This window comes from Tarenaya hassleriana, unplaced genomic scaffold (genome assembly GCF_000463585.1).
Source record: "Tarenaya hassleriana unplaced genomic scaffold, ASM46358v1 Cleome39, whole genome shotgun sequence".
Lineage (NCBI taxonomy): Eukaryota > Viridiplantae > Streptophyta > Magnoliopsida > Brassicales > Cleomaceae > Tarenaya > Tarenaya hassleriana.
The window spans coordinates 927160-951882 of record NW_010966822.1 but is presented as its reverse complement, the minus strand read 5'-3'; the positions used below and the strand labels follow the sequence as shown (position 1 = coordinate 951882).

Here is a 24723-nt window from a genome sequence, read left to right as displayed (position 1 = left end):
GTAGCATGGTTGTGGAGTCGTGAGAGTATCTCCCTGACAGCGACCTCCAACCATTAAAATGTTTTCTAAACGCCAACCAATCAGCATTCCCATAGAAGAATATTCCATTGCTTTCATGGGATATTATTAGCATGAAAACAATATTAATGAACAACTTCCACACTGGTTTGGGGGTTCTGAATTTGGGCCGCAGTTTCATCTTAACCCAACCAAAATAAATTAACCAACGGCCGAGACGGAGCCACACGCGTCACCCTCTCGTTTGGCCTCTCCCACCACCATCCATTCCGTCTCTCTCTCGTTCTCTTTATCAACGCTCACTCTCCCTCTTCCTCTTCCTCTTCTCGAGTCCCATCGTCCTATTCCCCGACAACTACAGACATGGTTTCCTTCGAGGTCTCCCGCGTTCCCACCTCTCCCTTCGATGGCCAGAAACCGGGCACCTCTGGCCTCCGCAAGAAGGTTTTTCCATTCCCTTCTTTTTCTTCTCTTTTTGTCCATCTGGATCCGATTCCATCTTCCTCTGTCGGATCTTTGGCCAGATCCATCATGCATAGCTGCTGTCTTTTGTTTTTCCTCTTTCGCCGATCCGATCTCTCTGTTTGTTTGGTTGGTTTTTGTTTAAAATATGTTTGATCTTCCGGACCGATTCTCATGCGAGCTCAATCATGTGCTTTGACTCGATTTACGCATTGATCCGTGTTTAGACAGACGAACGATAAACGAAATTGTGAAAACCATTCTCCTCATTTTCCTCTTTAGATGTTGGAGTCTTGACATGTTATTCTCGCTTCGGGAAATTGTTTTGCCGGCTCGTATGGTAGATTTGGACATATGTTTCGGACGCTGAATGTACGAACGCCACATTCATATAATAGATAGATCTACTCACTTCTTCACCATCTGAATGGATGTGGCGCCATAGTGATGGCATGGCCTAGTGCCTTTTTATATAACAGCTTTGTGTCTTTTTTTTTCCCTCTTTCAATGGATGGCACTCTTCAGGCTTGCGGGATCTGTTATACCTATGTGGAGTGCTGTTAAGTCACGATGCGATCTTGTTATTTTGGCTAGTTTTGGGTTCTGGTCATTGTGGTCAGAGAGAGTACGCGATTGATCACTTACTCTTATAGATCCAGGCTCCATTTTATATAAGAACTGTAATCATGAAACTAGAGAAAGCTCAGTAATCAATTTGATATTTATTCTGTATAACAATTTTCGGTAAAACCATTTACCGTGGGGTCTGAGGTCGCGGGTTCGAATCCATCTTTCTACATTAAAATGTAGGGGTAAGGTGGCTTAGTATATTCCCTTCCCAGTATCCCTACTAGATGGGGATACGAACTGTAATCATGAAACTAGAGAAAGCTCAGTAATCAATTTGATATTTATTCTGTATAACAATTTTCGGGACGGACTCTATCGTTACCTTCCTCCTACTTGGTAGGAAATTACTGCGCCGACAAATTGAATCTCTTTAATCATTGATCAATTCTATCGTGGTGTGACTTGACAGGTAAAAGTGTTCATGCAACCCCATTACCTGCAAAATTTTGTCCAGGCTACATTCATTGCTCTTACTCCAGAGAATGTCAAAGGTAGGATTTCTCATAACCAACTTGGTTGACTGTTGCTCGTGTGGTGGACATTTCTTAATTTAACTGTGCCGGGCAGACATCTGCACTGTTCCATATAAGCCTGAGTACTTCTTTACATGTGCAGGTGCAACACTTGTCGTTTCTGGTGATGGTCGTTATTTCTCAAAGGACGCTATTCAGGTATGTCGTCTGAATTTGTGTGAATCAAGTGCTGTGTGCCTTCCTTAGCATAAGAATATGAATTCAATACTCCCGCAATTACTCTTTACATGACTCATCTGCTTGCATTACTTTTCAAGGAATTCCGTGAATCATGCACGCATTATAATTACATTGCTATATTTGCTCGTGAATGCTAAATGATCGAATCTGCTAGCAATTAGAAAAATCTGCAAAAAAGTTAATTAACCTTTTGATTGACAAATCTTGCTACTATTTCATGCCTCATTTTCGTGTTTTTTTCTGGTTTTACCTCTACATCAGAACAACAAAGAGAACTAGAGTTTTAAACAAATTTGTTCCATTTGTCTTTGACTATAATCCTTCCTTCTTTTTCTTTCGGATTGTTTGGTAGTTTCTCAATTAATTTTATCGACCTGTTGTTACATAAAGAACCGTTTCTTTCTTTCTTGCTAAAAAGAATCTGTTTTTCTTCATTCCGGATAAAGATGGTTTTTGAGCCGCATAAACTATACTATTTGCTTTCGTGACAGATCATAATTAAGATGGCAGCTGCTAATGGTGCAAGACGTGTATGGGTTGGTCAGAATGGATTGCTATCAACCCCAGCCGTATCAGCTGTGATACGTGAAAGAGTGGGCGCTGATGTGAGATATCTTTCCTTGCGCACATGCTTTGTGTGATTATTGGATTTCTTCTCTTGGTTACTGTACAAGGTCACGCAATGAGCACAAAAAGCAATTATGATCATAAGAATCTAATCAGGTCTCCTATTTCAGGGATCCAAAGCAACGGGAGCATTTATATTAACAGCAAGTCACAATCCTGGTGGCCCTACTGAGGTCAACTCTGTTCTTGAATCACGTTCTGTCGCTGTCTGTTTTTTTCAAACTTAATTGTTCTGTTAGTACCATGTTTGGTTCTTCTTTCAATCTCGTGTGTTTAGCTCTACAAGACTAAAACTTCATCTCATGCTTTCTGCTTCAGGACTTCGGAATTAAATACAATATGGGAAATGGTGGACCTGCTCCTGAGTCAATCACCGATAAGATCTACGAGAATACAAAAACAATCAACGAGTACCTTATAGCTGAAGATCTACCCAATGTAATTAACACATTCTGAATGATCCTCTCATTTTCCCATCTTCTGTGTTTTAGTTAGTCATAGCCTTTTTTGGTCTTCATGATTGAATGCGATAGGTCGATATTTCTGTTGTTGGTCTAACCAGCTTTGAGGGACCAGAAGGGAAATTTGATGTTGATGTTTTTGATTCTGCGGATGACTATGTGAATCTAATGAAGTAAGTCTCTCTCTGCTCATTGCATTTAAGAGAATGCATCATAGTATGGATCCCTCTGTGGTCTAACCAACTTTGAGAATGCAGCAGGCTCTGCCTCCCCCTCTGTGGTCCATGTGAAAATCTAACTTTTTCTCATCTTTTCAGGTCAATATTTGACTTTGACTCTATCCGGAAACTGCTTTCGTCTCCAAAATTTACATTCTGGTATGGAACTTACTATTGTTCTCGACCTTTCATTTACTTTTAAGTACTTTTTGTTACATATCACCTATCTTTTGAATGTCTTATTTCATTTTGGTCTATGAAGCTACGATGCATTACATGGAGTTGCTGGAGCTTATGCACACCGCATCTTTGTAGAGGAACTTGGTGCTCAAGAAAGTTCATTATTGAATTGCACACCAAAGGTATCGTTTTTGTCTATCAGGGAATAATATTCTTGAATCCGTGAAACTCTTCATTTATGATGATGCAACATTGTACAGGAAGACTTTGGAGGAGGGCATCCGGATCCCAATCTGACCTATGCTAAGGAGCTCGTGGAACGCATGGGATTGGGTAAATCTGATACTGGAGTTGAGCCTCCGGAGTTTGGTGCTGCTGCTGACGGTGATGCGGATCGTAACATGATCCTTGGAAAAAGGTAGCTTATAATTGTTGTTTTACGAGAGAGCACGGGCATGAAATAGGTACACAGGATCATTTTCACCCAAAAAATGTTTTTCTTCTTAGGTTCTTCGTTACCCCTTCGGATTCTGTTGCCATAATCGCTGCCAATGCTGTTGGGGCCATACCATACTTCAGCTCTGGTTTAAAAGGTGTTGCAAGGTATATATATTTTTAGTTGTTTTGATCATAAATTCAAAATGCTGGACCTGAATGTTACACTGCTTTGGGAAATTAGTATTATCTTCTCTTCTCATTAAAATCTCGGTTTTCATTTCTTATTTTAGGAGCATGCCGACCTCAGCTGCCCTTGATGTTGTTGCCAAAAGCTTGAACTTGAAATTCTTTGAGGTACTTATATGGCCATAGAACTGCTCTCTAGCTTCTCTTCCTTGCATTATCATAACTCATTTCTTTAGTACAATTATATACCAGGTTCCGACAGGTTGGAAATTTTTTGGTAATCTGATGGATGCCGGGATGTGCTCGGTCTGTGGTGAAGAAAGTTTCGGAACTGGTTAGCGTCTATTGTTAGAATCTCCCGTTTGTTAAAAATATAATTCAGTGCCTACCGGATTCTCAAAGAATTTTTTCACAGGATCGGATCATATCCGTGAGAAAGATGGGATCTGGGCTGTTCTTGCTTGGCTCTCCATCCTTGCTCACAGAAACAAGGAAAACCTTGGCGGAGACTCAAAGCTAGTATCAGTTGAAGATATCGTCCGGCAGCACTGGGCTACCTATGGCCGACACTATTACACTCGATACGACTATGAGGTAACATTCGTTAACTTTCATTATCAAGTTGTGTACTGCACTAAAGAACAGTAAAGACCCTTACCAATTTCAAATATGTATCCGAAGAATGTGGACGCAGCTGCAGCTAAGGAACTCATGGCATACTTGGTCAAATTGCAATCATCTCTCCCTGAAGTCCACGAGTACGCCCTCTTCTGCTTACTCAAGTCCTTTCCTTTTTTAGTGACAACTTATCAGTCAGTCTTCTTACTCTTTGATTTTCTATTTCTTTATTCAGAATTGTGAAGGGAATTCGTTCAGATGTGGCAAATGTCTCCCAAGCTGATGAATTTGAATACAAGGATCCAGTTGATGGTTCCATCTCAAAGCACCAGGGCATCCGCTACTTGTTCGAGGATGGATCACGGCTTGTAAGATATCGTTTTTTTCCGCATGAGGTTCTTTTGAAATTGTAGATTGAGCAAAGTGATATAAACAAAGTCCATGCATTACTGAGCCCCTATCAGTTGGCAGACATAGGATCATAACTCTAGGGCTATTCTTGATCTTCAAAACCATTGAAAGTGTCATATCTTGATATATATACAAAACAAACTAATCCCTCTGGTTGTACCGAAAACTGTCTGAAGGTTTTCCGTCTATCCGGAACCGGGTCGGAAGGAGCAACCATCCGACTCTACATTGAACAGTACGAGAAGGATGCCTCAAAAATTGGCCGAGATTCGCAGGAAGCTCTCGCTCCACTGGTCAGACTCACCTTGAAAGTTTTAAATACAGAATGTCTCCTCTTATTTGTATCCTGGTTTAGTAAATAAAAAAGGTGATCGTCAATCTCTGAATTGGTGTTGCTTTGGATCGGACAGGTGGATGTGGCTCTGAAGCTTTCGAAGATGCAGGAGTTCACCGGACGATCAGCCCCCACCGTCATTACATAGAACAGTATTTGAGACAGATGCCCAAACTGAGTTATCTCTCTCGCTCTCTCTAAGTACTTTCCTGTTCCGACTTCCCTACTTCTAAATAATAATAGCTTCAGAGAGAGACAGCAGTTTCGACTGCTTCAACAGTTTCCTGAGTTGTCAGGTTTCACTTGTGTGGTTTCCGAGGCTTTCTTCTTATTTTCCTCTTCTTATCATATGTGTCGAGTTTTTGTCATGTCTGTAAGGGAAGTCGTCTTTTGAGTTTGTTTATGTGTTATGCGGTTGCTAAGATGGTGTTAGCCTACCGAGAAGAGTTATAACTTATATATTCAGTAGCATGTGCAAACGCAGGGTGCAGTAAGATTGTCTCGTAGTTATAATGCCGAAAAAAGACAGCCCAGAAGTTAGGAACAGCAGCAGCCTTGGTGTGGAAAAGAACGTACATCCAACTTTTAGAGCGTCTGATAAAACGTCACTGTCAACTCGTGTTTCAGATGTTTGGCCACCACCACCTACGATGACCGGTAAACTAAGTAGGGTTTGGGCTGTAAAAGGCTCTAATCAGGTCGCCACTAGCCAACTTCCTTGTCCTCAAGGTTCCACTGCTGCCTACTATCTCACCTTTTTCTTTTTTCCCATTCAAAAGATGTTCAATGTGTGTTGCATGTAAAATCCAATCTTGAGAAACTCCCAGCCGTCACTACTAAAAGGCTTCGTTTATGAAACATAAGAATAAAATTAAGAATTAATAGGAGCACCTCCACCTAGCCGAACCAGAATCATATTCATATGTAACTGGGGACAATAGTTTAATTAAGAGACATTTAATATATAAATGGGTCCGCCCTTGCCTTCACCTTGACCTAGAGATGTTAGTGGAGCCGTAATTCTCCGGCCGACTTCCATTTGAGGAAACCCCCCCCCACACAAGTAAATTTCCTCGTCACCATAAAAGCATTACCCTCTATTCCTTTTTAAGTATATGATTTTGCGATTCTTCTTCTAGTGTGTGTGATAAGTGTTATCCGTTTCACAATACATGTCGTTTTAAATTTTTTCACAGTTTTTAAGGAAATATTAAAAAAATCACATATACCTTTATTAAATTATATTCTCATTAATAATTTATGCAGTTGGGTATTTATAATTAAGGATAAAATTAGAAATTTTCTTAAAAAATCACTTGGAAAATCTAAAACGACATCTATTAAGAAACAAAAAATATTTACCCAAACGACAACTAATGAGAAAAGAAACGAGTATAATATTTTTGTCGCATTGCGTATGACACGATGGATAGGTTTAGTCAAGCTGTTGTCGTTGTTATGAACCCAAACCCATTAATTAAAAAAGGGTAAAGAAAGTTTTTTTCTTTACAGGAAAGAGAGATTATTGCTTTAGACCACACGAAACTCTTGTGAACCTCTGGCTCCGATTTTGATGTCTACTTAACTCTTTCTCTCGGGGGACGGTTGGTGGATTTCACATCAGGACTTGCCCTCGGGACATGACACCTACGGCTCTCTACCGGAAGTTTTGGCGCCTCCCAGACATTACACAGTTTGCATCTGCTCTTACCATCACACTTAGCTAACCTATCCGAGAGATTCTCCGTAATTTTTAAAATGAAAGACTTAAGACCCGGGTGATGATTTTCCAATGTATGTGTACATGTTGCGAATAAATAATCACCAGTTTGTATATGTGCTGGAAAGAAACATCATTATTTTGTTGCTATTTTGATTTAACAAAAAAACATTTGTTAAACTAATTGTCTTGATTCTAATTTATTTCGTCACATGTATTAGTTTCTATGAAATGTTATTACATTTTTTCCAGGTGATGAACATACACATATGTTTAGTTAAAAATGGACATGTTTTCTTTGTAAACCATCAAATGCTCTCATAGATAGTCTCCATCATTCACCCAATTTTTTTTTTTAAAATCACACGTTATTTCCTGCATTCTTACGTGTGAATGTGTGTCCGATAAAGGAAGATGTATTAATTGTGCATGTCTAATATATCATCCTTACGATTTTTGATTCTTTACCCACCTCTCTCTCTATATATATATATACATGTGTCATCAACTGTACATATATCAGCAATCTCCCTCCCCTCTCTGTCTTTAACATTAATCTCCAATATTCAAAGAAAGAAATCGTTCGATTTCTTGTATCTACAATAACCATATGGATCAGAAGCTCATACGGTTTTTGCTCATCCAATATTTTACAATAAGCGTATACTTGGAATTTACGTCACACTGCCACGCCCACATGACAACTTCATGCAAACAAACCCCATATCCAGAGGTGTGCGAACACTACGTGGGCCCACCTCCTCAAACCCTAGACGGAACCGATGGGCTCACTTTCCACGACCTCTCGATCAAGTCTACCATTGACCTGACCAAGCAGCTTCACCGGCTCGTCTCCGACTCCAAACGACGTCGCTTCCTCAGCAAGTGTGCCACGTCAGCCTTGTTCGACTGCTTGGAGCTCTACCGGGACACCTTGCTCCAACTCAATCGCTCCACGAATCGTCATTTCCCGTCTTCTATGGACATCCAAACTTCGTTAAGCGCAGCTATTGCAAACCAAGAAACCTGCAAAAACGGATTCTTTGATTTTAATTTGACGTCTTACTCTACGTATTTTCCGTTAGAAATGCATCGTAACCTGTCAAAGTCACTGAGCAACTCCTTAGCCGTCACCAAAGCTGCAGCTGACGAGTCCTCCGCCGCTGCCTTCACTGAGTTCAACAAACAAGGCCACTTCGGTGGCAGCGGCCGCAGATTATTACTCTCGGGCGAAAAATTTCCGTTGTGGGTTTCATATTCTGATCGGAAGCTACTGGAAAGTTTGGAAACAACGGCCAAAGCCGATCTTGTGGTGGCTAAGGATGGATCCGGTCACTACACGAGTGTCTCGAAGGCTGTTGAGGCGGCGATGAGGCTCCATCGTCAAGAAAAAAGCGGGAACAGGTTTGTGATATACGTGAAAGCCGGTATTTACAATGAAAACATAGAGATAAAGAGATCAATGAAGAACCTGATGGTTGTCGGCGACGGTATCGATTCTACCGTCATCACAGGCAATAGGAATGTTAGAGATGGCACGACGACGTTTCAGTCTGCAACTTTTGGTACGTTTAAATTAGTATTCTAAAATCAGATTATAAGGCCAATAAGCTAAGTAACATAAAAAAGCGAAAGAAATCACATGTGTTCATTTGGGTGCAGCTGTTACCGGAGAAGGATTCATCGGGAGAGATATAACATTCGAGAACACGGCGGGTCCGACTAAACACCAGGCGGTGGCGCTCCGTTCAGGCTCTGACTTCTCTGTATTCTATAGATGCTCTTTCAAAGGGTATCAGGATACACTTTACATCCACTCCAACCGCCAGTTCTACCGCAACTGCGACATCTACGGCACTATCGATTTTATATTTGGGGACGCAGCCGCAGTCCTCCAGAGGTGCAACATATTCGTTCGACGTCCCATGAGCGGCCAGAAGAACACAGTCACTGCCCATGCCCGCAAGGACCCAAACGAGAACACGGGGATTGTCATCCACGACTCCATAGTCACTGCAGCGGAGGATGGGACGGCTGAGACATACCTGGGGCGGCCGTGGAGGATGTACTCAAGGACTGTCTTCATGAAGTGCTTCCTCGGTGGTGTGGTGAGTCCGGTGGGGTGGTTGGAATGGAGCGGAGACTTTGCTCTCTCCACTCTCTATTACGGAGAGTACATGAACTCCGGCCCCGGAGCTAACATCTCCGACAGAGTGAAGTGGCCTGGATTCCAAGTCTTGATGACGGCGTCCGAGGCCTCCAAATTCACGGTGGGTAATTTCTTGGCCGGGAACTCTTGGATTCCAGCCGCCGGAGTGCCGTTCGACTACGGCCTTTGACCTCACGCCGCTGTCCTTCGCGTTTCTTTTTTTTTTATTTGTTTGTGCGTATTACTTAAGACACTTTGTACTATGTTGCAAGTTTTTTTTTTTACCATTAGAGAAATATTAAATCAAATTTAGTAAAAATATATATGTTGGGATTCTATTCTAATCATTGGACTGAATGTAGAAAAAATAAAAATCTTGGTTTTGGTTTACGATAGGGAAAATCCAGTATTTTCCTGTCAGAAAAATAACTACGTGATGAATATGAAGAATTGTAAACAGTAGGACAATTATATGGTTATATTGGCAAAATATTGTAACCGACTAATATCAAGTGTTGTCTTGTATCAATATCCTTTTTCTATAAATAAAATGTAATTTTATTAGAAAAAAGTAAATATCATTTTTGTGATCGTTTTTCCATGCTAAGCAAATTGGCTGGAGAGAGCAGTGGTGAGTTGTCCATCCCGTCGGTCCACTCTCGGTTTTGTCATGTCATGCGGGTATGGGCGTTGAACCAACCGACGAGACTTGCTGTGCCAACACTCATAACTAACGATATGGACTTTGCTATATGAATGGGCTCAATCCAAAGCCTAAACCCAATATGCTGTACCCATTAGAAATCAAATATTTTGTTTCAAAAGCGACTTTTTTATATCGAACATATATAAATATAATTGATTTAGGATGTTAAGGTGGCTTTTCTTTGACCACATTGAAAAAAAAAAATTACAATCGACGATAATCAGTAAAAATTGTTGGTTTCAAACTAATTGATTGTTGTTTCTCTCCCCCTCTTGGCAGCTAAAGGGAATGAATGTTTGGGTATATTGATATCGTTTTTAATTTTTTTTTTTTGTATCTCTTAAAATTAAAGGCTATATATATTTTAATCTGTGGTCATCCAAACTTGGCATAAGTGGTTTTGTTATTAAAAAAAAAAAACAAGATGAATTTTAAATTTTGCTGAGGACACGTGTCGGAATAAGAGCCATAACAGCGAGAAAATGGGCCCATGGATTGCGATGAGAAGCAGAAGACCGACCGAAGTTTCAGTGGCTCGTGAACCCTTTTTTTTATCATTTAAATTATTTAATAATGGGTTTGTTTGAAGTCATCGAGATGATGAGCCATTTGTGGTTTCAGCACAAATCCCCGCTTTTCTGTCATTTGTCCTTTTCCCCCCCACACCCTTAACATATAAACCACCCATCGTCGTCTGTGATCTTTTTTTCTTTTACTTTAATTACTTGCATATATATATATATATATAGGAAAAATCACAAATAAAAACTTGTACCCTTCGACAAAAAAATATTATATTCTTTTATTATAAAAAACTCTATACTTATATTTATTCGTCGAAATATACTTGTACTCTTCAAATATCAGATAAAAAAATTTTATAATTTTTTTATTACCAAATAGACTCTATACTTATATTTATTCATCAAAATATACTTGTATTTTATAAATTCTATCAAATAAGTCCATAAACGTAAACACAAAAAAAAATACCGTAAAAAATATGTCCAAACTTAACTCAACCGATATATATCTGAACCGAATCGAATCGGTTAAAATAATATATTAGATTGGATATGAATATTTGAAATCTGAAATAACCAAATTCGAAATAACCGAATTCGAAATAACTGTAAAATAAATAAATCGATTTCGAATTAACTGTAACCGAATATAACCATTTATCTACCTATATATCATCAATTAATATCCAATATATTCTAAATTTAATTAGAAAAATTAATATAATGATACTGGATTCACTCAAATTTAAAATATTCATATCCAATCTGGTATATTATTTTAATCGATTCGATTCGGTTCGGGTATATATCGGTTGGGTTAGGTTCAGACGGATTTGTTATCGTATTTTTTTTTGCGTTTACATTTATGAGCTTATTTGCTAAAATTTATAAAGTATAGCTATATTTCTGCGAATAAATATAAGTATAGAGTTTACTTGATTATAAAAAAAAATATAGGATTCTTTTATCTGACATTTTGAAGAGTACATGTATATTTCGACAGATAAATATAATTATAGGATTTTTTTATATTAAAAAAATATAGGATTTTTTTGTCTGACATACAATGTAGAATTTTTTGGGCGATTTTCCCAAATTTTTAATATGACTATTTTGTAAGGTGGAAAATTTTCACCCATTTTTTTTACGAGAATGTAATGATCGACATTCTAAAACACCACAGACGATTGTGGCATCCTGCAAACAAACAAAAACAGCTGTTGCATATTATTGTAATATGTTAGAGATGAATTATTATATCATAACTTAACGTTGTATTCAGTAAGATGCACGTGAAACTCAAAGATGTAAATACTATATCGCGCGGGGTTTATTTATTTTTGTAAGAGTAGGAATTGTAACGATAAAATTGTGCAAACAGAAATATATATATATATATATATATATATATGATGTCGTGTCGTTATAAACAAATCAAATGGGTCGTCAATTCAATTCAAAGTGTCACGGGTCGTTGTTTCCCAGTTTAAGTTTTAGTCTGCTTCTCGTGTCCTCTCTCCTAACTTTGTCTTCATCGGACCATTTCTGTTAGTTCGCAATCATTTTTCTCCCAATATTTGTTTCAGTTTAACTAATAATGAAAACCGTAGATTATATATTTGTGCATATGATAATTTTCATGATGTGATAGCACATGATATTGCTACATGGAAATTAAATTGCATATGATTGATTATTAATTGACGCTTCGCTCCAATCTTTCCCAAATATTGGAGAACTTCAACCAGAATATACGAAATCAGCCTTGTCAATACCTTTTCGTTGTCCTACAATAAGAGAAGATATATATTATATATATATATATATAATTTAACATTGCCTAATCTCATCTAAACCAGAAGATTATCTTCTTTTTTACTGCTGGGAGAAGCCCAGGTTTTTAACTACCTGTAGTATATTTTTTTTAATTTATTAATACAAGTGGGAGCTAACTTACAATTCAGAAGCAGCAAAGAATATTTGCTCGAATTCTTGGTTTCTAGAAAAATCATATGAGCATATGGTTGGTATACCAAACATGATATAGTTCATATTCCCCGCTCTTAGGTGTAAGTATACAGGTTTTGAGTATGGGGAGGTAAGTATCTATATATGCGGTTCTATATGCACATGTGGTGCAGCTGATCATGGAATTCAAAATATTCTCGGCCATGAACATAAAAAAAATCCCAAGTGGTAGTGGAATTACAGGCTTAGCTTACACCGCATGCATGTCATATGCATCTATGGCGATTGAAGTTTCTTATTATCAATGTAACTATTACTTATTATCGCATCGAAATCGTTTTGTGTTGTCAAATTGTCGCAAAACAAACCCCCATATTTTAATGATATAACTTAAAACACAAAAAATAAAGTAAATGAAAGCAACAAGAGAAAAATCAAAATTTTTATTATAGCCAATAACAAAAGAAATCTTCATCTTACTATTTTCATGCACGGGCGCGTAATAAACACAAAACCTTTAAACAAACCAAACAAAAAAAAAAGAAGAGGAAGGAAACGCGTTGTAGGGATCAATGAGTTGCCTTATCAGCGTAGTGGTTAACCAACGCGAGAGCATTGCTGGTGAGCTTCTTGACGTCATCCACACGCCCGCAGACGTCAACCTTGTCAGGGTCGTCGGCGACGTCTTCGAAGGCGTCGGAACAGGTATCCTCGTCGGTGAGAGCGGCGCTGAGCCACGTCTGCACATTGCTCATCTGGAACCTGAACGATTCCACCGACCCCGTCCACGTCTCCAGTTCCCTCATCTGCCTCATCGAACCCTTCATCTCCTCCGCCGCGTCCTTCAGGTTCTCGAAGCAGTCCCGGAGCACGGCGGCGGCGCGTGAATCGTCGGCGGGGCGCGTGATGTTGGCTAAGTAGGAGGCGAGGTCGCGAGCCTTGTTGAGAGTGACGGAGATGGCGGCACGGGCGAGGCGGGCAGGGTCCTTCTGGAGGGATCCGGAGAAGGCGGAGAGAGAGGCCAAGCAGACGTCGGGGTATAAGGTGGCGTCGCAGCTCGTACGGATGAATTCTGAGTCGTCAGATGAGTTTGAAGGGGAATCGACGGCCAGGATTGGTTGAAGGGTGAGGAGTAATGTGGCTGAGAAGACGAGTACACGGAGAGGTTTCATGGTGTTTGTCAGTTGGATTCTTGATTGAGGCCAAGTCTGGCCGGGGGCTCAGCGCATATATATAAATATACAAAGAGGAAGAGCATATGATATTACCAAAATGACCCCGCCTCTCGAGTCTGGGTAAATTTGATGAAAATAATAGTATTTATTTAGTGTTGGAAAACGCATAAAATAATAAATGAATTTATAAGAGCATTCATAATCATAAGAACGATTGGGCGGAGACTCAATCTCATCATTGTTATTTTGTATAGAATCTTCTGATGTTCAAACTATTGCATCGAAAATTTTTTTGATAAAAGCATCGATTTTCTTTTGTATATGCCTTTAAAATAAAAGTGAAAACAGACACAAATTAACATTAAATTAGAGCTGTATAATAATAAATGTACGTTACAAAGCTTACTAGATCTTGAATTATATATACATATACTTTACTCAAAATATAAGATATTCATGTATTCTATAATTCTGGCACGATTGATTATTGAATTTTTTGAAAAATAATGAATTTAATATAGAATTATTGGATCTAATATTTTTAAAAATATATTCATTAATTTGTATTGAATTTTAAATTTGATAACATTTGATTAATATTATTAATTGCAAAATAATTTATAAAATTCAAATTCAACGCCATTAGATTTAATTATATTTTCCATTAAAATCATTTATTCCAAATTTAAAACCCAAAAATCAGTTTTACATTATAACGGTTGATTTGAAATTGATAAAAATTTATATTTTAAATAAAATCTATCTACTTAGATTGTATCTACTGATTTTAAGTTTTTCAAAAAGTATGTTTTAAATATAATTTATTTTTTCAACATATTTAATTCATATCTGACAGTAAATTAAAATCCACTAATTTTATTTGGGATTAAAAGTTAAGACAATAATTTTTTAGGAAAATTACTTAAAACAAAGCGACGAATCTATGTGTATTTTAAGGGCCCATGTAATTATAGAGTAAACGACCGGAAACACCGAAGTAGTGTATGAGATCAGTGAGGTGAGCGACGATGTCAGCCTTGGTCGGACTGTCGGGCGTCGGGAACTCGTCAAAGATGTCATCTAAGTCGGTCGCGCTGTATACGAACTGCATCTGCAATGCTTGGACAGATTCTTTGAACTGTTCATCCGGCACATTCGGCTTCGGCACCAGCTTTTTTATGGTATCCACCGTGTCCTTCAGATCATCCATGGTGTTTTCCACCGTCGTCTTCCCTGCTCCCAACAGATACCCCAGCTTCTTGTCCGATCCCGGTGGAATCTGGACCTTCTTCAAGTATTCCAATGTCTCCTGCGTTTTTGCCACCGATAGTTCTACGCTTTTGACGCACATTTTTCCCAGGTCGCCTCGGAAGCTTCCTGCGAATGGCATCAATATCTTAACGCATTCATCGGGGAATAAGTTTTTCTTGCAGACACTGCGGACGGCCTCTTCGTCGCTGGCCGCCGTCAGGTCACGTGATGCGACGGTGAGGTTCGGCAGGAGAATTACCACGACCAAAAACATGGTCATGGCGAAGGCATTCTTGAGATTCATGATCGACTTCTCTTGTTGTTTACTGTTTTAGTTTGATTTGCGAGAGGAGGAGAAAAAGAATGCGATGGGTGAGACGAAAGGCTCTTCCTTTCTCCATTGCATATATATGCTCGCGAAAAGGGTTGAGTTTACAATAACACCCATGTTTTGTAATGGAAAGTGAATCATTAGGATATCTCAATCATGAGAGATCTGTCTATATATGGAAATATATCAATGTTATTTTGGAAAAGTTGCATTGATTTGGTGGTTTTTTTAATAGAAAAAATCCAAAAAAAAATATCTCTAATTTATCATATAAAATACCCAAATAAAAATTTAACATATATATTCCCTAATTTCTAATTAAATTGCTCCCAAATCAATACATTGTATACAAACTGCATTTGGTTTAATAAATAAGGAATTATTATTTTTATTTATTAATGCAAGTTGTCGGAGCTAACTTACAATTCAGAATCAGCAAAGAATATATGCTCGAATTCTTGGTTTGTGGGAAAATCATGTGAGCGTGTGGTTGGGGTATGTAATTTATATTCCCCTCTCTTAGTCTTTGTGGTCAGGCCCAACTTTCACCTTTGGCCCAAACTCAATCTTTTTGTAAGTCCAAACCCTATTCATGATTAGAGAAAACCTAATCACCTCTTCACGTGCGAAAGAGTTCTTCCGTCTTTATCTTTCTTCTTCCTTCAAGATTCCCTCTCGGTTTAGTCCCTCCGTCGTAACATCTCGGCAGGAACTTTGCCATAGGATATATGCACTGTGGTGCAGCTGATCATGGAATTAAAATATTCTTGGCCATGAACATAAAAAAAATCCCAAGTGGCAGTGGAATTACAGGCTTACACCGCATGCATATCATATGCATATATGGCGATTGAAGTTTCTTATTATCAATGTAACTATTACTTATTATCGCATCGAAGTCATTTGCAGCTTTTCCAGTGGACTATTACTGTATAAGAATGTTTGTCCATACGATAAAAAGATGCTTGGGTATGATTAGTTTCGAAGTGGGAAATTAATTAGGATTATTTTTGTTTATGTTACAAATATTGCATTTGGAAGAGCATGGCGATGAGGCTACATGACTCAATTTCCAACCTACTAGACACGCCTTGTTTTGTTTCGTCAAATTGTCGCTAAACAAACCCCCATATTTTAATTATATAACTTAAACACAAAAAATAAAATAAGTGAAAGCAACAAAAGAAAATTCAAAATTTTTATTATAGCCAATAAAAAAAGCAATCTTCATCTTACTATTTTCATGCATGCGCGCGTAATATACACAAAAACCTTTGTAGGGATCAATGAGTTGCCTTATCAGCGTAGTGGTTAACCTGTGGAATTTGTGTATTTGTGAGTGTTTGGAACTGAATATCCAATTAAGAAACAAAAGAAATCAAAATAGGAACAAGAGTAAGAATAAAATGTTCAAGAAGTTTTTTGTGAAAAAAGGGGACTTCGTCCCTTGTTCGTATTATTACTTTCGTTATTACTTACATACATATTAAAGTATTTTGTATACAAAAACAAAGGAAAGTTATAATAAAAAAATGGAAAAATCGAAAAATTTGTCTAAAATTTTAATCGGTTCGATTTGGTTCGGGTATATATCGGTCCGAACAAATTTTTTTCCGTATTTTTTGGGCGTCTGCGATTAGGGTTTTATTTACTAGAATTTATAAAGTACATGATTTTTTCAACGAATAAGTTATAAATATAGGGTTTTTTTGGTAATACAAAAAGTACATAATTTTTTTATCTAACATTTCAAGAGTACAAGATTTTTTTTTTTGTAAATAAGTTATAAGTATAGGATTTTTTTGTAATAAAAAAAGTACAGAGATTTTGTGTATAACATTTTATTTTAAGAGTACAAAGTTTTTTCGGCGGATAAGTTATAAGTATAGGATTTTTTTGGCGCTAAGAAAAGTATAAGATTTTTTTGCTAATATTTCAAGAGTATAGAGTTTTTTCGGCGAATAAATATAAGTACATGATTTTTTTTAGTAATAAAAAAAGTATAGAGTTTTTTTAGCAGTACAGATTTTTTTGGTGATTTTTTTTTAAAAAAAAATGCTGAAAATAAGGTATTACTGCAACGGCTACTATTGTTTTGGAAAGAAGTATTGCTTGCTCTTGATTTGTAGAATCCGCACATGATCTACTCTCCATTTAAGGCAATGTCTTCAACGGAAATGTGTCATGTAGATTTGGACTTTCTAACATTTCCATAACCTTTGGGAAATCTTAATAATTATTAAAATAAAATGAATATTTTTTAAAAAATGGAACCCTCACAAATTGTACATTGTGATGCAAATTTTAGTGTGACATTTTGAATCTGAGAGTGTTTAAAACGTTTGACTAACAAAATATACATAATATTTTCAAATACTTTGTACATAAATTATTTTAATTTAATATACAATCATATATGTAAAGGAGAATCACATGACAAACCTTTACCTTTTTTATTTATCTCAATTATAGTCCATCAAATGACCAAATATTCATTTAATTTTAATAATTTAAAATATTTTTAATAATATGTATATATGTATGTATATATATTGAAATTTTTCTTATTTTTTATTTTTTAATTATTATGATTATTATTTTATTTGAAATTATTTTTAATAATTTCTAGATGGAAAAATCATGTTGATGACATGGATGATCGGCTAAAAGAAACTTTTACGGCATCAGATTCACATTTGTTCTTGTGACAAGTATTTTTCATGGTGGGGATTTTTCACAAAATTATAAAGTAAAAGAATATTTTTTTGATAGACTATAAGGTGTATTTGAATATAAATAAGTTATAAACGTTCAATGTCATCACTAAATAAATCTATAATTTAAGAAAATATAATAACAAATTTAAGGATATAAATTGTCATTACAATATTTGAAGTAATAGATATTTGGAATTACATGATTGACTTATAATACAATAAGTTTGTATAATTTTTTTATAATTTTAAAAATTTGTCCAACATGCTGTTTTTTCTTTCTCTAAAAAGATACTGCGTTTAGAATAAAATATAAAATTTAAAACCACTGGAAAACTAAGATGAGGCAATCTTCAAAATGAAGGTGATTCCTTGTGTTGCCTACGATTATGCCTCCGCTCATGAAGAAGACTTGTTACCAAGTCCATCGGAACTTTACGCATCACGTGACGCGCCACTGGGAACGGTGGCGACTTCATCTTCATCACCATTCACCACAGAGTAAGTCTCGTAGCCCCTCGATGCCGCCACGATGCCGCCTCCGGCGACACCATTACGTCGATATTTATGGAGGCGGGATCTAATGGAAGGATATGACATAATATACCGAGACTAGTGGGTATCCTTCACTAGCACATGGTCAAGAAACTGGTAGTGCTCCACAGCCAGCTGCTGAAACGATTGGTTATGCGGGTTATGCCCATCAACCACACAGTGTACCGGTTGCGTATACCACTCATCCACACCAAGGAAGTGTGGAGTATAATGGGCAAACATATGCAGCAGCAATGGGTTACACTCATCAGCAACCATATGGAAGTGCAACTGGATATACTCCACAGATCTATGGAAGTGCAACCGGATATACTCAACAACAATATGTTGCAGCGTACGGGTATGCTCCACAAACCCACCAATCTGAAGCTGTTGAAACCTCTCAACAAACGGCTGAGCCACAATCTGCTTTACCGGGGTCATCTGGAACGGCTGATTGGAATCCAAACCAGCCATATTCCGGAACAGCTGATTGGAGTGCTGTGTATCAGCCTTACTACCCTTACACAGCAGATTCCACCACCACCACTAATCCTATAACCAAACATGTTGAACAAGGCTGTGCATTTTAGGAATCTGTCTTGGCATAGACAGTATTCCAGAGGAAGAGGAGAATCTGATCGCGCTGTTTTTCTACCTGTTGGAAGCATGGACTCAAACTGTTGGAGGCTACTGACCATGCAACGAGGGCCAAGTTCCTAAGAATGGAGTCTCCTGCTTGTCTGCTGTAAGTTTATGTGTTAATTATACTCAGCTTTTAATTATGTCTTGAATATCGTCCTATATTTCTTTTGCTCTTTTTTTTTCCCGACGACGGTGTTCATCACCATCAACCCTAGCCGACATGCTATCTTTTTCTTTTCTTTTTCGACGACGTTCGTTTATCGCCGTCAATCCTAGTTGTTGTGAGATCTTTAAACCTAGATTTTATCTCCTTTCGATTGGAAAACTCCAATCTTCGATCCGCGTATTTGCATCACTTTTTTTTTTCTCCAACGGCTTCTCACGCATTATGCGTCACGCTTTTTGCGTCTTTACTTTTTCTTCTTTTTTCGGTCTAGCCATCGCAATTTTTTTAGCTGCCGACCTCATTGTCGTGCAACCCAACTCGCGCATACGCGTCGCACATTTGTGCCATATCAGTCTCTGAGATTACCGTTTCATTCAAGAATTGGTGCCAGATGGCGACTTCGGATGACTCATATGATATCTCAAGATCAACTTGCAGATGCACTCACCAAATCTCTTCCGCGCGCACGCTTCGATCATTTTCAGATCAAGATTGGACTCGCTCACGAGCCTCATCTTGCGGGGGGCATAGTGGAAGGATATGACATAATATCTCCAGCGATATTATTCTCAAATCACATCCCTAATTTTATGCTTTATTGTTGTCTAGAATATTGACTATTCATTGTTTAATCGTTGATTATATATGCCTATATATTCATGTATTATTATTAATAAGAATACAAGAAAAACATTTCTCTTATAGGATCCGTCAGCAACTTCGATTTTCACTTGTTCATTTTCCAAGCTCACTATACTCACAGAAAGAAGAGCATGCTTTCATAATTTTTTTCTTTGGTGATACGTAAGGGAACTCTCTGCCTGATGGTGACGTTGAGTTGAACTCGTCGTTCTGTTGTTTTGTTGCTCGTCGGCGGCAGCGATTTCATCGAATTCAGGTATGCGGTTGTAACCAGAAAGCAAGATCAGCGACGAAATCAAGGGCTCGTTGTCATTGTAGACTCTCCACGCCTTGTTCTTGGCTTGCCAGGCCCTGGACTTGGCTTCGGGTAATTTACAAAATCTCTGGAATATCGTCGTCTTCATTGGCAAGCATCCTTCCATTTGAAGTTAAACAAATACAAAGGACCCTGTATCTTGTTTTAGGTACATCATGAATAATACTTTAACGCATTCTCCGGATAGACATAAATTATGTCGAGAAAAAAAAAACGATCATTTGAGATCTCAAATGCCATACGTAGTCAATGAGATGAAAATACAAGGAAGATGGTAGGTTTATATTGATTGTAAATGTGTGTGAAGTGCACATTGCAAGTTCTTTCATGGTATTTGTCTTTCAAATATTGAACAACTTTCAAAGCTTTGGTTGTATCCTGAATGTTTGAATATACATCTTCTCCTTTGTGTCTAAGATAGGGATTCAATAATGCATGACCAAAAGAAACCTACAAAAGCAAACACAGAAGTTTATGTATGTGAGGTAGGGAAAAAAATTTATGTACGTGTGTTCTAACGCGAAGAACGCAATAGCTCAATCAGATCGCAAATAAGTGAAACATGCTTAAACCGGATTGCACGTTTACAACTCTTTCTTCAGGCTTTCTAAATCCAAACGCAATAGCCGATATCAATCTCATTTATTCTAATAGCATATTAGTGGGAATACTAACGGATTTCTTACCGTTTCATTTTCCACTCTTCGACCTCATTTATCCGCTATTTTCTTCGCGCGATGCGTGAGTTATTATTATTTTTATATTAAATATATTTTTATTAAATTTATTGATATGAATGTTATTGAAAAATGATATATGATATGATATGAGAATGTGGAATAAAAACGATTCATTGTTACTATAGAATATTTAAATATTATTTTTTATTAGAAATTTAGAAATTCATATACATTCGTAATTAAATATATAGTATACTTGAATTTTATTTCGTTTCATATTGTTTTGAGGAAATTAGTTTTACTATTTTATGTAATAAAATATTCTCTATAATTTGTAATTTATATTAGTAAATTAATTAAACAAATAAGATATTCAATAAAAATATTTTTTTTATAATTAACAATTTTATAATTAAAATGCACTTAAAAATATCTATGAAAGTGAGTACAAAAGGAATAAAGTGCATTTTAAAATATTCTTTATATCGGAGATGTTATGACTATGAAGTTGTTGAATTAAAATAAATGGTTTTTTCATTAATTATATTTTTACGAATATAATGTAGAGTTATGTGGAAAAGTAAATATAAATTTGGTATTTATATTTTTTAGGGGTGAGTAGTTCGGGAATCGGTTCGGGTTCGGGATGAGAATGCATTGGTTGGGTTTTTTCAATTTTACAAAAATAGATACCATCGGTTTCTATATAACATTCGGTTCACTTCCAGTTTTTATTAAAAAAATAGATTTCTTTTTGAAAAAATTATTTTTTTGAAAATTTTGAAATTCGGTTAGTTTCGTTTTGATTCTAGAAAAATTGATTTTCTAAACTTTGTACCGTTCGGGATGAGAATGCATTGGTTGGGTTTTTTCAATTTTACAAAAATAGATACCATCGGTTTCTATATAACATTCGGTTCACTTCCAGTTTTTATTAAAAAAATAGATTTCTTTTTGAAAAAATTATTTTTTTGAAAATTTTGAAATTCGGTTAGTTTCGTTTTGATTCTAGAAAAATTGATTTTCTAAACTTTGTACCGTTGGGGAATTAAGAACGGTTTGGATCGGAAAAAATATCGTATTTTTCGGTTCAATTCTGAAGAACCGAATCGAAACGTCCACTCCTAATATTTTTTTATTTAGTTCTTTAAATCAATATTGATATTCAAAATTAATATCATTCTAACTTTTGAATCATGATAAACTATATTTTATATTTTGGTAAACTTAAAAGTCATTCATTATTGTTTTATAAAATTTATTGATATGAATTTTATAAAAAATGATAAACTTATTTATTTAATACATTGAAATATATCGATAAAATTAAATTACTATATAAATATCATTACACATTATATTATTATATTGTCAGATTAAAGAATACGCAAATATATTCTCCGATTCAAAAGTTTTTTCCCCAAATGAATACTTAAAAAAAATGACGTCATCATACCGTTAGTTTAGTGAAAATTGGCATTGTCGTTTCACCAGTATACACATAGGTTACCATATCAAATATTTTGATATCGATTTAGATATGAACCCGATTTAATATTTAACTAATTTAATTGAACCCAATCCGGTTGATTGAAAACAAATAACCCTACTTTTTTTCACTTTACTGTTTCTCATTTGAGCTAAACATATTTCGGTCAAACTTTCTGATTTGTTCTGTTGATTTTCTACGATGATACATTCCGTCGCAGCTAGTTAAATCTCCAACCTCGTTTTCCAATTCCACTGTCGAAGAAGTTTCCTCTCGAAGACGTTTATTCTCCGAAGAACTCTGTTTATGAGTAATCTTTCAAATTCATCGAAGACATAATTAGATTTTCTTTAAAAAAAGTCGGGTTTTTTTAAAATTCATTTATGTGAAATTCAGTTTTCTAAAATAATACCGTTCAAGAATTTAAAACGATTTTGATCAAAAAATACCATATTTTTTGGTTCGATTATGAAGAACCATATCAAAACGCTCACCCCTAATATTTTTTTCATTTAGTTTTGTAAATCAATATTGGTATCCAAAATTAATGTCATTCTAACTTTTGAATCTTGATAATCTATATTTTATAATTTTTTAAGCTTAAAAGTTATTAAGTATTTTTTTATAAAATTTATTGTTATGAATTTCGTAAAAAATGATAAACTTATTTATTTAAATATATTTAAATTTAAATATATTGATAAAATTAAATTATTGTACACTTATCACTATACATTATACTATTATATTGTCAGATTAAAGAATACTAAAATATATTTCCCGATACAAATTTTTTTTGCCAAATGAATACTTAAAAAAATGACGTCATCATATCGTTAGTGTAGTCTGACTTGGCATTGTCGTTTCGCCACGTTAGTGTACACATAGATTGCCATGTTAAATATTTTGCAATCGATTTAGATATGAACCCGATTTAACATTTAACTAATTTAATTGAACCCGATCCGGTTGACATTGATTGAAAACAAATAACCCTATTTTTTTTTTCACTTTTTTGTTTCTCATTTGAGCCAAACATATTTCGGTCAAACTTTCTGATTTGTTCCGATGATTTTCTACGATGATACATTCCGTCGCACCTAGTTCCATCTCCAACCTCGTTTTCCGATTCCACTGTCAAAGAAGTTTCCTCTCGAAGACGTTTATTCCCTGAAGAACTCTGTTTATGAGTAATCTTTCAAATTCATCGAAGATATAATTAGATTTTTTTTAAAAAAAGTCGAGTTTTTTTAAAATTCATTTATGTGAAATTCGGTTTTCTAAAATAATACCGTTCAATAATTTAGTAAGCTTAAAAGTTATTAGTTATTTTTTTATAAAATTTATTGATATGAATTTCGTAAAAAATGAAAAACTTATTTATTTAAATACATTTAAATATATTGATAAAATTAAATTATTGTACACTTATCACTATACATTATACTATTATATTGTCAGATTAAAGAATACTAAAATATATTTTCCGATACAAAATTTTTTTGCCAAATGAATACTTAAAAAAATGACGTCATCATATCGTTAGTTTAGTCTGACTTGGCATTGTCGTTTCGCCACGTTAGTGTACACATAGATTGCCATGTTAAATATTTTGCAATCGATTTAGATACGAACCCGATTTAACATTTAACCAATTTAATTGAACACAATCCGATTAACATTGACCAATTTAAAATAAATAACCCTACTTTTTTTTTACTTTACTCTTTCTCATTTGATCGCAAATATGTTTCGGTCAAACTTTATTATTTCTTCTGATGATTTCTTATGACGATACACTCCGTCGCAGCTAGCTACATCTCCGGCCTTGTTTTCCGATTCCACTGTCAAAAAAATTCTCTCTCGAAGAGGTCTATTTTCCGAAGAACCTTGTCTACGAGTAATCTTTTAAATTCATTGAAAACATAATCAGATATATTTTCTCTAATTTTTTTTTCAGGATTTTTTAAAATTCGGTTTCGAAAAATTCGATTTTCTAAAAATAATATCGTTCGGCAATTTAGAACGGTTCGGATCGGAAAAAATATCGTATTTTCACTTTCAACTCTCACACACTCATTTTGATTTAAATCTTTTTTAGATATATTATACATTTGTTATATCTTTTTTTTTATTAGTTTAAAACAAATGAAGATGAAAATATAGTGAAGGTTGAAATTTTTTAAGATTTTTGGAGATTTTGTGGTTTAAGATTTGGATTAATCATTTTATAAGATTAATATTAATATTATGATGCAAGTTAGAGTTTTTAAATATCTTTTTGTAAATAGTTTTTTTAAATGTTAATGTTCATTCATAACCGATGGTTATGATTTCTTTATAACCGAAATAACCGCATCTATAATCAAACAAATTTATAAATACAAAATAATGTTGTTGATTAATTTCATCGTCCT

At 35.7% G+C, this 24723-nt stretch overlaps 4 protein-coding genes across 4 annotated transcripts; 2 read left to right on the top strand and 2 right to left on the bottom strand.

Annotated features, from left to right (window-relative positions):
- Positions 1-236: 236 nt before the first annotated feature.
- On the top strand, positions 237-5761 carry LOC104822997 (probable phosphoglucomutase, cytoplasmic 1). The gene is made up of 18 exons (XM_010554389.1): positions 237-462; positions 1520-1601; positions 1726-1781; positions 2315-2428; positions 2561-2623; positions 2769-2888; positions 2984-3084; positions 3229-3288; positions 3392-3491; positions 3570-3727; positions 3817-3912; positions 4038-4101; positions 4186-4267; positions 4349-4527; positions 4615-4691; positions 4787-4919; positions 5139-5255; positions 5373-5761. Exons 1-18 carry the CDS (start codon positions 382-384, stop codon positions 5442-5444), a joined length of 1755 nt encoding a protein of 584 aa, XP_010552691.1. The 5' UTR covers positions 237-381; the 3' UTR covers positions 5445-5761.
- Positions 5762-7516: 1755 nt separating this feature from the next.
- On the top strand, positions 7517-9553 carry LOC104822996 (probable pectinesterase/pectinesterase inhibitor 6). Its single transcript, XM_010554388.2, has 2 exons — positions 7517-8581; positions 8679-9553. The coding sequence occupies exons 1-2, from the start codon at positions 7627-7629 to the stop codon at positions 9353-9355; spliced, it is 1632 nt and encodes a 543-aa protein (XP_010552690.1). The 5' UTR covers positions 7517-7626; the 3' UTR covers positions 9356-9553.
- Positions 9554-12788: 3235 nt separating this feature from the next.
- On the bottom strand, positions 12789-13580 carry LOC104822995 (21 kDa protein). The gene has a single exon (XM_010554387.2). It carries the CDS (start codon positions 13533-13535, stop codon positions 12933-12935), a length of 603 nt encoding a protein of 200 aa, XP_010552689.1. The 5' UTR covers positions 13536-13580; the 3' UTR covers positions 12789-12932.
- A 910-nt stretch (positions 13581-14490) lies between these two features.
- LOC104823089 lies at positions 14491-15093 on the bottom strand. Its single transcript, XM_010554513.1, has one exon. The coding sequence runs from the start codon at positions 15091-15093 to the stop codon at positions 14491-14493; it is 603 nt and encodes a 200-aa protein (XP_010552815.1).
- Positions 15094-24723: the final 9630 nt, after the last annotated feature.

Excerpts from the sequence above, each read along its gene's own strand:
- LOC104823089 (XM_010554513.1), bottom strand. The coding sequence starts at position 15,093 with ATGAATCTCAAGAATGCCTTCGCCATGACCATGTTTTTGGTCGTGGTA.
- LOC104822996 (XM_010554388.2), top strand. The coding sequence starts at position 7,627 with ATGGATCAGAAGCTCATACGGTTTTTGCTCATCCAATATTTTACAATA. Across the intron at positions 8,582-8,678 it reads GTTTCAGTCTGCAACTTTTG|CTGTTACCGGAGAAGGATTC; the intron begins GTACGTTTAAAT and ends ATTTGGGTGCAG.
- LOC104822997 (XM_010554389.1), top strand. The coding sequence starts at position 382 with ATGGTTTCCTTCGAGGTCTCCCGCGTTCCCACCTCTCCCTTCGATGGC. Across the intron at positions 3,085-3,228 it reads GACTATGTGAATCTAATGAA|GTCAATATTTGACTTTGACT; the intron begins GTAAGTCTCTCT and ends TCATCTTTTCAG. Across the intron at positions 3,289-3,391 it reads TCTCCAAAATTTACATTCTG|CTACGATGCATTACATGGAG; the intron begins GTATGGAACTTA and ends TGGTCTATGAAG.
- LOC104822995 (XM_010554387.2), bottom strand. The coding sequence starts at position 13,535 with ATGAAACCTCTCCGTGTACTCGTCTTCTCAGCCACATTACTCCTCACC.